The sequence below is a fragment of the Falco punctatus genome (genome assembly GCF_963210335.1).
Source record: "Falco punctatus genome assembly, chromosome: Z".
Classification (NCBI taxonomy): Eukaryota; Metazoa; Chordata; class Aves; order Falconiformes; family Falconidae; genus Falco; species Falco punctatus.
In genome coordinates, this window is record NC_137586.1 from 13,683,608 (window position 1) to 13,699,793 (window position 16,186).

The 16,186-nt window shown below is 36.6% G+C and overlaps 1 protein-coding gene across 2 annotated transcripts in view; it reads right to left on the reverse strand.

Annotated features, from left to right (window-relative positions):
* Window positions 1-61: 61 nt before the first annotated feature.
* The window catches only part of LMBRD2 (LMBR1 domain containing 2), a 33,005-nt gene continuing 16,880 nt past the window's right edge, over window positions 62-16,186 (reverse strand). For both annotated transcript variants that reach the window (XM_080372144.1, XM_080372143.1), the window contains 12 exons: window positions 12,841-12,915; window positions 12,386-12,499; window positions 11,608-11,791; window positions 10,612-10,793; window positions 9,710-9,843; window positions 9,403-9,508; window positions 8,557-8,654; window positions 6,684-6,787; window positions 5,460-5,506; window positions 3,641-3,743; window positions 2,451-2,580; window positions 62-626 (listed from right to left, as the gene is read on the reverse strand). In XM_080372144.1, coding sequence (XP_080228270.1) covers window positions 566-626; window positions 2,451-2,580; window positions 3,641-3,743; window positions 5,460-5,506; window positions 6,684-6,787; window positions 8,557-8,654; window positions 9,403-9,508; window positions 9,710-9,843; window positions 10,612-10,793; window positions 11,608-11,791; window positions 12,386-12,499; window positions 12,841-12,915 — 1,338 coding nt within the window. In that variant the 3' untranslated portion in view covers window positions 62-565. The remainder of the gene's footprint in view (window positions 627-2,450; window positions 2,581-3,640; window positions 3,744-5,459; window positions 5,507-6,683; window positions 6,788-8,556; window positions 8,655-9,402; window positions 9,509-9,709; window positions 9,844-10,611; window positions 10,794-11,607; window positions 11,792-12,385; window positions 12,500-12,840; window positions 12,916-16,186) is intronic.

Consider the following 16,186-nt stretch of genomic DNA (forward strand, 5'->3'; position numbering starts at 1 on the left):
TAATGGAAAACAGCCTGCCATTCAATCTTTCTGCTTATACAGGGTCTGATTCAAAGACCACTGAAACCAAAAGAAGCCTTTATTTAATTCAGTAGGTTTTGGACTAGGCATAAAGTTCAAATAGAAAAAATATAGAAAGTGTTTACTACAGTAATTGATATAACTGCACTTTGGATGCATTAAGATGCTCTCACAGCATTTGTAAAATACAAAAAAATTCCATCCAAAATATCCCCTTCCTAAAACTCACAAAGTTACAGTTCAAGTTGAGCCCTAGGTGTATTGATGAAGTTTATCTTCTACTAACTTAAGTAATAGTCTTCTCCTTTTGGTCATAACAAAAAAGCCCACACTGACGCACAACAATATCTACAACAGAAGAAGCACATTCTTGTCGTAAGTAGTAAAAGTTACCATACAGGTGCATTTCCAAAACAGTTGCTCCTTCATATTCTTTTTTTAAACAAAAATGGTCTTTTCTGGTTCAGCGATATATCATAAGTACACTATTTTCCAAACAATGAATAGGAAATAGATATCCACCAAATCTTCAGCTTTGAGGAATTTAGACATCATCAAATATTTTGCTTCGAGACATTGACAGGTATCTTCCACCAGGCTGGTACCTGCAGAATCAATTTTAAACATGAAAAAGTATCACAGGAAATAAAAAAATGAAGACTTATGAAATCATATAATTCTCACTGCACTTTTACTCCTTAATAAATTACAGATTTTGAAGTTCTACTGAGTTCCTGTTTCCATGAAAATTTGATAGACAGTGATCAAATCTCATGTGACCAAGAAAAACAGTGATACAAATACTGGGAGTCTTAAAGAACTTTGCTTCCTGATACAAAGGAAAAGAGTTGAATGCTTTTGTTGAACAGAATGTTTTTCTCCCCACCTCCCCCCCCTTATTTTGAACAAAACAAAACAAAACCAAATGGGCAAACAACAGCATCCTAAAGTAGTTCGGGTGATTTAAAAGAACATCTCATTCAGTATTCCAAAAAGAAACAGTATCAAAGAAAATGAAAAAAATGGCCGCATAATTAGTGGGAAAAAAGAAGCTTCACAAATTGTTGGTCAAATGTATTTTAAAAGCATTTTAAAAGGACAAATAAGTTTCAGTGCAAACACAGTGTACCCCCTCTGTGCAGTACTTAACAAAACCTAAACAGACACAAAGCCAGAACATAGCGTCCCTAGTGCCCTTACTGTCCTAAAACGCTTGCAACTATTGCAGGAGCTATAGTTTTGAAAATCAATGTTACTCAAGCTATTTCTAAGTGAACTGAAAGTTCATATGCAATTATTCTTGATTTATTACCTCTGTGAAATGAAATGTAGGTTACTAGAGGAAATCTGAACTAAGCTCTGTGGCTTCAGATTTTCCTTTTAAAGAAAAAAGTTCAGAAGGTTTCACTCTGCAAAGTTACATCGGTGCTAGAAGACTTCAGATACTGTACTTGAAAAGTATTTACTCCAAAAGAATTATATATGCATACTGCTATTTTTGTAGACTACTACCCCTTTCACACTGTGAAGTCGTCAATAGCTGACAGAACTGCTAGGCTAGTTACTCTTTAAACTCTTGTGCTTAAAAAGAACCAACTTCTGAAACAAATCAATCTGTAAAACCTGGCAGTGTCACTTAACAGCATTTTTCGCATACTTCTGAACTGTTCCCATTATAGATATACGTCAACTGAAACAATTTATGATTTTTTATTGGATTTGTTATGATAGTTTCAGATGAAAAATAATGTAAACTGTACCTTTTTGTCAGGGAATTGAAAATTATTTCTATTAAAAGCTTCTACCTCATAACTACCTAGATAAAAAAAGCACCCATAAAATGCATTACTTGTTTCTTAAATATAAGCAGAGCTTAGCAGTTACATAAGATACTCTATTTCACAACTAAGTAAATCTGGAGTTGCAGTCACACAGAATTACAGAATTCTCTATCATGGACAGAGCTACACTGTGCAGGACTGGGACTTTTTGTTCAATAAATTCAGTTTTTAATTTACCTCAGTAGTTCCAAGGTTTGATTCCAGGTGTATTCCTGCAACTACTGGTCCTGTAATACTCTGTTTTCTCTGTTGCAGCCCTTTATGATGGTTTTTATACAGGGAAATCAACTAAGATTTCTAAAGTAGGTAATTCTCCAGTTTTCTGGGTTTATACGTAGTATTTTTCAGATTACACCAATATACAAATTTATATTCAACTCAAATCTTACCCAAACATTTCTAAAAAACTGAAAACCCTTCAGGTTTCAACTGGTTTTAAAACAGAAAAGGAGAAGGAAGAAAGGAAAAGAGCTATGTGACACGATACATTTTTTTAAAAAAGTCTATTAATATGAAACCATCTGATACAGCTGTTGTAAGCCAGAAGACAGTATCATTTAATTGCAAATAACACAGAAGACTCCTCACCTTCCCGAGTCCGATTCAAGAGGGTCATCATTAATTGACTCAGCATTAAAATCCAAAGGTTCTGCATCCTGGAGGAGTTCTATTCTATCCCTTTCAGTCTTACCATTTGATCGGGTATACTTTGATAGTGCTGAATAGGTAAAAGGAAGGAAAGACATTGATTTGGTCTATGAATGCCTTGGAGTGTGTAAAGACATCAAACTTAAAAGACCAGAATCATAATTTGCTACTGTCTCATCCAAAATAGAAGTGCAAAGATTTAGAGGAGATTCAATATTAAACCAAATCTGGCTACATGCTTGGATTTGTAGTATTCCATTTTTGTATCTCCATTGCAATGCAACTAAAATTTTTCTTTTGCCCCTGAAACAGGATGAGGTCTAATTTGCAAAGAATAACAAAAAACCCCAAAACAAACAACAACAAAAAATAATTTATATGCAAACTTTACTACTAAATCTACCAATCATCCATTCATCTTCCCAACTTCCCACTTTAACTAAAGCTAGCTGGAGGTTTTTTGGTTTTGTTTTGTGTTTTTGTTTGTTTTTGTTTTTTTAAAGAGGCAATGCCATGACTTAATGCAATACAGTTGTTTTGCAGTTCACTCTGCAACCTTCAGTATGCCAGACCTACAGCTTGTTTTGGTGCTGGAATGCTACACGTTCTTATGGTTAATGTTAAAATATAATTTCATACAATTTCAGTTATTCTACCAGTTATTCAATTCTGAAAAATTGGGTTTCTGAGTTTGTGATATGTTATTTGCTTTACATTTATTGGTTGTCTATCCAGTTATTCCATTATTTCAGTCTGAGGGAGTTCATTTGCAATTAGAAGAGGTATATTTTAAGATTTTAAACTCTCAACTTCAAGACACAACCTATATAACATCTCTTTCCTGACAACTGCTACTCTAATTGCAATAATTACATGTCCCATAAGAAGACCAAGTAATTGAGACTAGTCAGGATCTCCAACCTCAACTAGCTGAAGTGCTGAAGATGGGAAAAAACACAGCACTCTTTTCAGGTGTCTTTAATGGGCAAGATGGCACTGTGCCACAGAAGGGCATATCATCTAAGACAAAAAGGAGCACTTTTGAAGCTACTCACATAGCAAGTATTGTGGAGACAAGATATTAAAAAAACAAAACAAAACCAACTCCCCTCAAAACCCACAAAGCTTACGTCTATTGGTATTGGTCTCTGAGAAGCTGGATTCTTTTTGGTCTGTGTGCACAACTCTGTTTCTAGTGGAATCGTCTCTATTTCCATACCGCTCCTTCCATTCCTGGAAAAATGACAAAAAAAGTAAAATATAAGCTGTGAAGAGAATGCATATGTCGAATGAAGAAATATTTCAGAACCACAATTTAGAGCTCATTGGTCAGTAACATCAGACTATGAAAGCAATACTTTGAAAATGTTCCTGTTCAGTATCTTGACACAGGAAGAACTTTTGTTTGTTTTAAAATCAAGATTTTAAATCCCTTTTTTTTTTTAATCAAAATTTAAAATCCCTTCACTAAACCACTAACTCTGTTCTTTAGAAAAAAGACTTGCAGAAAACCGACTATATATTAAATCTGCACTCAAAGCGGCTGCTCTAAGGTGAGAACGCTGCTTTTCTTGGTTTCTACTTCCACCTAGCGGTAGAATGGAAAAATAACCAGATGCAGAGAGCACCAAAAAGCACTTGGACACTCCACGTTTACTAAACTTGTTCTGTTGTCTTTCAATTCCATCATGTTTTAGTAAATTAACATTTTCTAACTTCACATCTCAACATAAACTTTTCCCTATTGCTCCAATAACTTTAATATGCTTCAGATTCATATCTACACCTCAGATTACGGACTGGTAGGAACTGGTATGCTCAAAGTTACTGTGCTAATTTATGCCATATGTTACAAGTTTAAGCTGTAGAAGGATCAAACCTTTAGTCATGATCCAGTAAAATGTAACACTGAAAAGCCCCAAGAGTGTCAAGAACGAATGCGCAAACTGCAAGAATAGGTAACATCTCAAATAGTTGTTGAACTGCTGTTGAACTGAAATCGCTGCTTAATGTCAGACCATTTCAGTGTACACTAAATGCATCATGCATTTGCTACTATTTTGTTTCACAAAACACTCGAAATAAAATGTTCTAAAATTCTGAGATAAGGGGTAGAGAGTTACAAGAAAGGTCTATGCAGTAGTGGCTGTCATGTGAAATTACACTATCCCCGAGCTTGAAAAGCAAAGAGGTTTTAGTTCCGGTATTATCTTGCTTTTCTGCAGATACTGGCTTTTGCTTCCTTTAGTCAGCTTGGTTTTTTGCACACAACCTTTTGATTTCTCTCTTTGATTGTGACTTTCTATACTAAATTCCAAATGTTATAAATTAATGAAAAACTAAAGCCATAGTTAACTGAAGCTGCTTAAAATGAATCTGCCTGAGTTATTTTTTATTCAGATAACTGCCTTCATAAATCTTTCAATTCAGTATGCACTCAAAGCACAATTTGAATCAAAGATCTCTGTTCCTCAGTGGTAACAGTATTAATTCTGCCTTAAATGTAAATCTCTCGTCTCAAAAAAATAAATGGGTAGGTTTGGGAGAGGCATATACAGTCCCCATTTCAGTTAATATGACACTGCAAATGCAGTTATTACCAGCACAGCAGCATGAACATAAGAGCCTGATAATAAACCATTTCAGATTATTCTGCACCCTAGAAAGCTGGACCCTTTTTAATACTCATTACACCTACTGGCATACACTATTATCACAGCACACTGAGTAACAAAAGTGTCCAAGTAGTGTGACCACAAGCACCCTCTTTTAAAACAGAAATTATGTTTTTTCCTGTCAGCCAAGACTATTCCACAAGTTTAAACTGATTCCATCAATTAATGAGGACTTACTTTTTTTTTAAATATAGCACACAATTAAATAGCAATGGCAAATTCTATCAGATATTGTAGTATATTAATATTACAATTAGCTAAAACAATCTCATACCCTTCTTCTGTTTTCACCTTCTTCCTGCCTTTGTCGTTTCCTTTTCTCTATAGATAAAAAACAATTGTGTGAGCTCCATACAAGAAAAATCATTACCAGTATTTTTTTTTCAACAATGAAAAACTTAAGCTAACTAGTAAAGATACTTATTGAAATAGATGGCTCAAATAAATAAAACCAAAAGACAATGCTGTTTGTCTATCATTATGGAGTTTTCCATTAAAATAAACTCATAATGATGATAGCTTGAGTCAAGGCTGAACATCTAGGTATCAGCTGGCAAAGCAAAAAAAAACCTCTTAGAAATACTTGGAAAAAGCATGACATTAAGAAGAAACTTGAGCATTACTCAACCAAAATCTTGCTGAAGTTCTGTGACGCCCAAAGTATAAGCCAAATAGTGTGTGTCAAAATCTGCTACTGAGCTGGAAGTGTAACATCACAGTATCGAAGAAATAGTAACCTCTTGTTGAAGAGAATGAGAGACATTCCTTTTTCTCCAAATAAGAAACACTACTACTCTAAGTAAATCTAGCTTTTTTCATAAACTATGAAAGGAGACTTGAAGTGTTCCATAATACAGCATTGTATCCAGAGATTTTTATTTCTAAATATTTACTCAAGAACCCTGACAGCTTTCAACAAATTTTATGAAACATTTTCAATAAAAACCTTATAAAAAAACCAAAGTTCTCCAAAACAATAGATAATTGCAGCTCTACAGAACATGCTTTCTGTGATAAAACATAGTTGAAACAGTAAAAAAATCCTAAAGGAAACGACAGAATTTGGCCAGCTCAGTCAACACACCTACACAAAGAAAGATTAAAACGAATATAGACAATTGATGATACAGACAATTTAAGTCCTAACTGTCCTTTATGACAGATTACACAAAATCTGCTCAGGTATTATTAGATTAGTAATGACCTCAAAGGAGCACCACTTCAATGAACTGTAAAGTATTTAGAAACATCTAAAATTCAGATACTGGATGAGTAAAACTGATACTTCATTTAAGATGTCAATGAAGTCCAGCGCTGTTTGTACAGCAACTACAAGGCTGTAAGTCTATTGCACTTTGTGCAGTAGACTGCCTCAGTACAGTTGTCAAAACATTGACAAGCTATATGCCTTTTTTTTTTGTGTGCAACATTTCAGACAAGTTTAATGCAACAACATATTATATTCTGTAGGAAGACTAGGATAAAGGATGTAGCTTACCTCTTCTGATTAGTTCTTTTCCTTCATCAATCAAATCAGAAGTCATTTCACTATCCCCCATGAACTGCTGGAATCCCAAAAGATTCAAACAACGAGTTCCTAAACTGGTAAAAGTAGGACAAGCAATTCAATCCCTTTGTTAATTTACAATGACTAGTTAAAATATATTACAATGCAAAATGTAGAACAAATTATTTAGAAATGTATGGGTAATTCAAGTTAAAAAAGCAATACTAAAGAGAAGACAGATTATTATGCTGAGAAATCAGAAAATTCAGAACAGTGACATGGTCCTAAATCCAACTGGAAGTGCTCGAATAATCCTATTCAAATAGAGCACTAAAACTGTTTATAGTCTGAGAGTAGTGTAAATGACTTAAGAGAATTTCTCGAAATGTTCTTAGATACAATAGAATTTATACATATGATATCTCACTGGCTCTTCTTTGCCGGAAGACAATTACTATAAAAATTCTGCCTATTATTGTTTCTGTGGTTTTGAAACAGTAAACACAAGAAAGCCACCTTCATCTCAGGTTTCACTCAGGAGAAACGTTTGGCATCCTCTTTAAGCTGTACGGATGCTGGCTGCCATTTCAGATACCCATTAGGCAGCAGTCAGATAATAAACTTGCTCCATCTTTTTTAAGTCCTGGAACTAGATAGCATGGAACCACTTTCACCTTTTCAACGTCATACCAGGCAACACAAAACTGCTGTTTTTGTTATTGTTTTCCTCTCTCCAAAGTACAGCATCACTATCATGTTCAAAGTTGGCTTCATTGTATATTTATGCTGAGATGTTTTATTCCTATACTAATCTGAACTTTAAGACTGCTGGATCAAACAAGGGAGACAGCTTCCCTTGATAGATTTTAATTAAACATCCAGTTTTGCATCTATCTAATTTATTAGAGGGCATTAAAGTTAATGTAAAAGAACTTCCTCTCCTTTAGTTTCTTTTCTTCCTTTTCAGTACGGCATTAAAGACTCAGGATCATCATGGATGAGAATTCACACCAACTATTTTCTTGTCATTGCCTTTCCTGTTCAGTGGTGGGGTTCTTTTGTCCCCACCATGAGTTTTATCACCCAAGCTAAAGGTAAGCAGGGAAAACCTAGGCCTGGATCCTTGTTGCCTCACTATCTATGGATGTACACAGAGTATTAATGGACATTCGAGGCATTTAACTAATTCTACATGACTCAAAACACATACATTGCTTCTGATTGAATGGTGATGCAAAACTGACGAGGTGCACGTAACATAAATGTAGCCAAGCAAGGTCAGACCAAAATATCTCTTACAGTGGTCAAAAGCAGATTTTTTGACATGTAAGGATAAAGCACGCACATTAACAGTATTTTCTGCAATTACCCTTCCAGCCTTCAACAAATTGTGGCTTAGGGAAACAAGATTAACACACTATACTTCTGAACTGAAGTCTGGTAATGGATCAGAAATTTGTTATGAGTCTGTCAGAAAGTTCACTACCTGAAGTTTCTACTAATGCTTCTTAGTTTATTAGAAAACCTTGCTGAAAACATAGCTTCCTCACAGTAATTTTTATCTCAAAAGCAGAATCTAAATATTCATGGCCTCCAAAGTTTGAACAGATCAGACCTCAAAATCTAGGAATGAAGTTTAATAGGGAAAAACAACCTCACAATTCAGTTATGTGTTCATACAATTGGTAACCTTTAAATGTACACATTTCACATATATAAATAGCAATTTATTGCTTTATTTTTTGCAGTTATTAATATGTCACAACTCAGCTGCTGGAAAAGGAGAAGTGAACCTCTTCCTGATTGCTGAAACTAATACTATTAATGTAAAGAAATGTGGAGGTTCTATCTGGTAAATACTTACCTAAAGTATGTGGCAATACAGAGAATGACAACAAGCATTGGGTAATATATATAGAATCCATCTGCAATGAAGGACAGGACTCTCATGGATCCCATTATCTGAAAGAAAAAAATCCACATGGAGAAACTAATCAGCTATATTCTACATATATCCATAAAGGTTATGTCATTTCACCATTTTCAGTCCACAACACACAAACACACAATCCTTTACAGTTACTGAAACACAGGTAAATATTATCATCACAGATCTCATTCAGACAGTTGACCCAGAATAACCAGATACAGAGGCTGCCTCTAACAGTGTATCAACTCATAGGTTTCTAAGATGCTAGATGTTGCTGTCTCACCTAATCCAGAACCAGTTAAAATCTGGTGGATCTTTTCATCTGCTGTGAAAGGAGTCTCTGGACAATACTAAGAATCTACTTGCTAACAACAAACATGTAAGATGTAACTTGCTATCCTACAGAAACTGGTTTTTCAGTAAAACCAAACTCACTAGTTTTCAGTGGCAAGTTAGATTTGCTCCCAAACTAAAAAGATGTTCCATATGCTAAAGCCAGTGGAAACCAAAGCTATTAGGAAGTGAAGAACAACCTGAACTTTTGAGGATAAGACTTTACTTTCTCCGGATAAAGAGACCAAACCAGAAAAAATAGAGCTATTGATGCCTCCTGGCAAACATTAACAAACTCCTGGTCTGTAAATAAATAAGTATTTCTACTTCGTTTAATACTAGCGAAAAGATTTGAGTATCTGAATCTTTCTGTAAGAAGTGTTTAAAAATATTTTGCCTATTGTCCAAACAATGTAGAAGGCTCAAACCCACATTTCCTGTACTTACAGATGTATAAGCAGTTGGCTGAGTGTTTTTGTGAGATATTGTTGCATCCATATGGGTCAAGCCCAAAAAGTTCAAGCATAGTGGTGGAGTAAGACGGCAAAATAACCTGCACAAATGCGAGAGGCAACAGCATTTCAATTTCTTGCACTAAGAAATCATAACTGGATGTACCACAGAATAATGACGTACAGCTCAATAAGATTTATACTAATACATTTATAAAAGAAATAATATAAATGAAAGTTTCATGGACATTTTCAATTGAATATTTGACACAAAATCTGCAAAATATATGCCATATACTCACATGCCACTGAAAAGGAGACTGTACGCATCTGTCTGATGATGTGAAGCTAAGTAGTAATAGTTAAATACACGAATTCTGAAGACAGTAGAGTAAACACAGATACTTAGGAAAAAGATGGTAAGAAAACAGGCCATCTGGGGGAAAAAAGAAGTTGTTTAAATGTGGAACTCTGCTAAAGGTTTAATGCATTCAGCACAATCTGTGCATGCAACAAGTTGACTGTAGTCTGATTTTTCAGTTTGAGATGGGCCAGTAACACCAGCTCTGAGAAGAGTTTCAGGTTTTTTGACTAATTTAAATTCAGAATGATATTTGTAACATTCTGCACTTCATGTAAGTTAACACAATCAACTCTAGGAACATTTACTCCTTGTAAGTGAATGAAATTGCTGTAATTGCCTTGATAATTACTATGACTAATTCAACATTTCTTCCCACACAAAATGATAAAAACAAGTGTTTTCAATTCAACCTATTTTGTTAGTATACAGGAATTTTTCAGGTCAGTTCCTTTACTGATAGATTTGTGCACACATATGCTATAGCCACGCCTGTGACTGGATTTTTGGTCAGCAACAAATTCCTGTTTAGGAAAGAGAGGTCACACACATGGCTGATTAGACACAATCTAATTAAACACCCAAACTAACGTTTCACAAATTACTCAACACGCGATATTCAGCCCAACCGCATCACACCTTCACCCCATATTGGTAGTGTTCTAAGAAGTGGCAAAATGCAGATTCCCTCCACTGAAACAAAATTTGGTATTACAGATTTTAGAGACCTTCTGAAAGTTGACAGATTATTTAAAGACTTGTTTTTAAATCAATCTGGTCTACTATTGTTGTAATAACAATCTATCTGAAAAGATTTCTGTTGAGTGATTACCTCAAACTTACCTCTATGTATATATAATTATATGTCTTTTCTGCCAGCTGTATGAAAACTGCAAATAGCGATAAAACCGGTTTTGTGCTGAAAAATGTACACTCTGACCATACAACAATTACAGAGAACGTGGCCAGAACAACTGCAAGCACCCTGTAAAACCACGGTCGTAGAAGACATTCCCAGTACCACTCTGGAAAAAAGACAGACACATCCAGAATGGGTTAATAAAATATCACACAACCGAAAATGGAACTTGCTCACAATAACTGTTATGAACTTCCCACATGCACACTCTTAAAATCAAGGCTGGGATCTGTGGGATCACACACTCAGTTTCAGGGTTTTTCCAATGCCTAGAGATCTGGCTCAGCCCTAAGGAATCATGCACAACTGAGGAAAACACAGTAAGATCTGGGAGGCAAATTTTGTAAACATTTGGGTGTGTGGGGCGTGTAGAACAGAACTCTTCACTTTTGGCCCAAATACTCTAGGTAATGCACTTCCTGTTTGTTCATTTGTTACTTCCTCAGAAACAAAGCTTAGGCTGTATACTATGAATTGTAAGTTAAATCATGATTAGAAGACACCTTCTGAAAAGATGAAAAAGCAGCAGCCACATCTTCTAATGTTTGGTAACATGTCATGTACCAAACATGAGAGTCCTTTCCTCTTTGCTTTACTGGAAGAGCAGTGCTACCTCAATAATATCCTGCAAATGTAGAAGGTGGCCAAGATCCAGTAATTTAGTTGCTGTATTTCTTTCTTCTAAGGCTGCGAAGTTTGCTATTCCTATTACAGCATGTAACTACTATTAAACTTGTAAAAAACATAAAGCTTTTGGTCAAGACCATGAATCAGTAACGGAGGACTATTCCATTACATAAATGCATTAAGATGAATGTTTGCTTCTCTCTACTGTAACTGAACTTTTTATATAGAACAATCAGTTCTTCTTACAAATCAGCACCAGTTACTCCTTTCACAATGTGCATGACAGCACTTACCAACTGTTGGTGTATAGAAATACTGAATAATTTTGTTCTCTGGTTCCTGGGAATGAAAGGTATGAACAAACTGTCGAGTTGCACTGGTTTCATTTTTTGCCACATCTTCTAGGTAAAATGCCTGTTCTAAAAGAATTTGCCACTGGACTTGTGTACGACGATGTCTCTGCACTGAATAGATTACCTACAATAAATTCCAAGAAATTATGGTTACAACATGCTTGTTTCAAGAAACAAGAAAAAAAGCCTTGCAATATCCCTTAAAGATGTCTGCATTACAGAACTGAGAAGATTAATTCTATACACTCACAAAAGCAGGAAGTTAATTCTCTAAAAATATAATCATAAGAAGACTACATACTTGACTACTAAGTTTTGCCGGTTTTTTATCACAGCCTATCTATAGCAGTTAACAGCCTACTTTTTCTACAATACCATTTTCTTTTCATCTTAGTGAATATCAAGCTTTAACTACAATTTCTTTTTCAGAATGCACTATCAATCAATCATTACAAAGCTTACTCACAGACAGTTAAAATGCTGTCAAGATGTAACACAATATCAACACTTCTTACACATCCAGAAATTTAATCTGGACATCACTTGGAATATTAAACTTCTACATTTTCTTTTGCTGAGAAAACCTTCTGTTAAGCAGCAATCCCAAAATCCACTATACTTAGCAATTCAGGTAAAGTGCACTGAAAACCTTTGTTTGACTAGCATTTATTCTCATTACATTAGCATAAGTGAGGCATTCTTTCATTCATTAATATACCTGCTTGTGAAGTTTGACCAAACTTTTTTCACTTGGATAACTGTTCTGTCTTTCATCAAAATCTTCATAATCATCCATGTTTCTACCCATTCTTTCCTGGTATTCAGTAGGACACTGGAAGGAAAAGGTAAGATTAACTGGAAGCTGAAGGAGTAGCAAATGGTCTTTGTTAATTCTCTGTGAATGTTTGGGGCACTTCATGCAACTGAAAACTCACTCTAAGCATAGCTTTTGCCATTTCTAAAATATTATGTTAAAATACAGCAGATAATTGCATAAATCATAAGAAAGCATTACACAAAGGACTTCCTCTCAAAGCCTGGTCAGGAACCCACAAGAAGCCAATTAGAGGTTTTATGTTAAGGGGAAAAGAAAAAAATATACAAGTATTCAGCAGGTGCAGGAAGCACCCCCTATCAATTGAATAATATGGTTGAAGATAGGCAATTTATTACCTTTTTCAGTATTGTATCAACACATTTTCTCAATGGATGGTTATACTTGATACTCTCACTTACTTTACGGACCTCCTGTGAGGAAAAAGAATGATTGTTTCATTATGTTAAATAGAACAAGAGATTTTACACAGTCTGATAAGCGTTCCAGCCCTCCCAACGGAAGAGATAAGTATCAGAGCTTAAAAACAATAGACATTCATAAACCCCACAACTTTACCAGACAAATAATAAAAAAATAATTGAAGGACTATTCATAAAGAACATCTATGTGTTTTTTAAAAAAAGCACAAGTCTGTGTGCAAACATTACTCTGTGAATGTATGGAGGCTTGGTTTCTATGCATGAATGCTGAAAACAGAAAAAAAATTCTTGTTTGTTATAGGTAAAAAGAACTACTTTCATTCTTATCTGGTGTAGTTCCTTTTTTTTTTTACTTTGAGCAGCTTCAGGAATATCATTTTACACTACTTCAGTTTGTATCTTCCCCACATTTGCATCTGCACATACCTCATTTCTGAGACCATCTGGTATTTAAAAGTAATAAAAAGATGCTACCTAACAGCTAGGTAAGTTGTGTCAGAAGTGGCTTCAGAGTTTAATAGGCTTACTGAGAACTAGACTTTATTTTAAATACTACTGGCAATCCAGAGTAATCTTTTCACACTGTTTTGCTGTTACAACCAGCACTTTAAAAACAACTATGAGTTCCAGAGAGTGTGGAGGACAGAAATAATTGCAAAGGCTTAAAAATCCTGTCAAATACGATCACTGGGCATACAGAAGGACTTTATCTGTTTAGTCTAACAAAGCACAAAAATCCTAAGCCTACACAAGAGCATGTCCTTCCTTTTCACTGGTTAAATTGCACTTCCAGTGCCACTGTTTCATCTTTGATCCTGTTTGTATTAGTCTGTAGCTGCCTTGCTCTCCAGAAACAAGAGCGTGTCAACAGACACTCTTCCTTTCAGAGTGAGGAATTCTGTTACTTTTTGTCATTGGTTCATAGGAGCATCTTCTAAGCAGCTGAAGGTTGTGCAGTACAAGGGAACTCTTCTGAAGTAGTTCACTGATCTCAGGAGAACATTCTTTATGGGTTGTGAATCTCAAGTTCACTGATCTCAAGAGAGAACATTCTCGATGGGTTCTGGAATTTCAGGCAGCTGATGCTAGGGAGCCATGTGCTAATAGCAAGAAGCCTGTCTAAATAAAGTGAAGAAACAGAACAATAGGTAAGGAGCTCACCTTTCTTTGAGCTAACCACCAGGTTCATAGGCAAACGCTGGCCAGCCCCACAGGAAGGCAGGGCTTTACAGCCTGCAGTAATGTATTTTAAGGTTTGATTCTGGGAGCACGCGTCCCTGCCCTGTTAAGCAGGACTTAGCTCACGGGAAGAGCTCCTCTCAGGCACTGCATTTCTCACCCGGTGGACTTTTTTCCCATTTAAGCCACCTCTGCGGACAGCTAGTTTTTAAGACCTTCTGTCTAGAAGTTTTGAACTGTAATTTTGAAGATGCGTGCACGTTATTTCAAAACAACTCTTACTTGTTATCAGTTGCAGTCTGGCGAAAATTAGGCCTTTCATTTTGTATTTCAACATTAAAATAAAAACCATGGTCAGAACCGTGCTCCTGTAGCAGACACCACAGAGCACGAGGCACCTTGGGCCCTAGTGACCCGCAACAGCAGGATTCCACCGCAGCCTCCACCCTCCTGTGTCACATCCAGAAACAGACCAGAAGCTTTAGCAGCTGCAGACACGCACAAGCAAGGTCCGCACGGACAAACTGCACTGGGTGAGAAGCTTTGGTGCCAAGGTTATTCTTTCTTCTGTTTTAGCAGTAAGAGGAAAAGGTGCAGCCGAAAATGGACCTGTAATGCAAATCAACTTCTGGCTTCAGGGCTGGTGCTGTCGTGAGGGTTTGGGCTTCTGTGACAATGGGACATTCCTTGACTACAGCCCGTTAGAGAGGAACGGGATCCACCTGTCTAGAAGAAGCAAGGGAATCTGTGGCAGTAGGCTGGCCAGCTTGGTGGGGCTGGCTTTAAGCTGAAGGACTGGTGGGCATGGGTCCAAAGTGGCAGTGCTCACGCCGTCACACCCAGCTGGGGAATAAGCCAGGCCAACCAGAGCAGCAATGCATGCTCCTTAGCAGCCTCCCAAGAGCAGAACCAGGCGGCCAACGGCTTCAACTGCCAGTCTCTTTTCAGTAGTGCCCAGTGACACAGGACATGGGCAACGGGCACAAATGGCAGCACAGGAGGTTCCATCTGAAGCTGGGGAGAATATTCTCTACTTGGAGGGTGACAAGAGCCCTGGAACAGGCTGCCCAGAGAGGCTGTCCAGTCTCCCTCTCCGGAGTCATTCAAAACACGCCTGCGTGTGATTCTGTGCAACCTACTGTAGGTGAGGCCGCTGTAGCAGTTCGCTTTGATAAGGCAAAGCAGCTTGTGTCTTGGAAAATGAGTTTAGCTGTAGGTCTCAATTCCCTCTCTATTTTATCATATTCAGTACTTTTTTATAATCTTTTTGGAACTTTGCTCATCGTAGTAACTAAGTGCAGCATCTTGCACAAAAGCTTTACACCTTCTGTTCTGAGAGCAGCTTTTTAGGTGTGACTGTAGTAAAAAATTGTGTAGGTGTTAGTAATGGAGAATACAGTGCATAATTTTTTTGTTTACGTAGTATAAGGTGTGGCTATAATGGGCACCCAAAGCTACATATGTCAGATAGCACTGACTTAATGACCTTGGTATATAGTATTTATTTTTCAGTAATTTTTTGAGGTGGAGTTTGCTCCTGTACAATAAATACAGAAGACTGTTTTCTAAGGAAAAGAGAGTGGTAGAGCAGAATATCAAGGACATGCTTGGAATAAGTGGTTAGGGAGTAGATTAAATATCTTTGATTCATGATTTACAAATGATCTAGCCAAAATGTAGTACAAACAGAACGTAAGGGGGGGGGGGGGTGTGTGCTTTGACATAACAGAAATGCTAATAATTTGATTAAAATGTTAGATGAAAGGGAGAAGATAAAAAGTGAGTGTGCATCTGAGAAAAAATCAGGAAGGTAGCTCAATCTGTTTTTTTTAATATGGGATACTCTGTGTATAACAGCTGATATGGAGTAAGCAGACTGCTCTATATGCTCCTTAGGCGGATCCTTTTGCACCCCTCCCGGGACACCTGCATTCTAAATTACCTCTTGGAAACATCAGTACACCAACACATGTAGAATGGGGAATAAACTGGAAGAACTAGAGTTCTGTGTGCGGTCACAGGGTCATGATCTCATTGCAGGTACAGAGGCATGGCGGAATAGCTCTGATCAAGTAAAATTTCT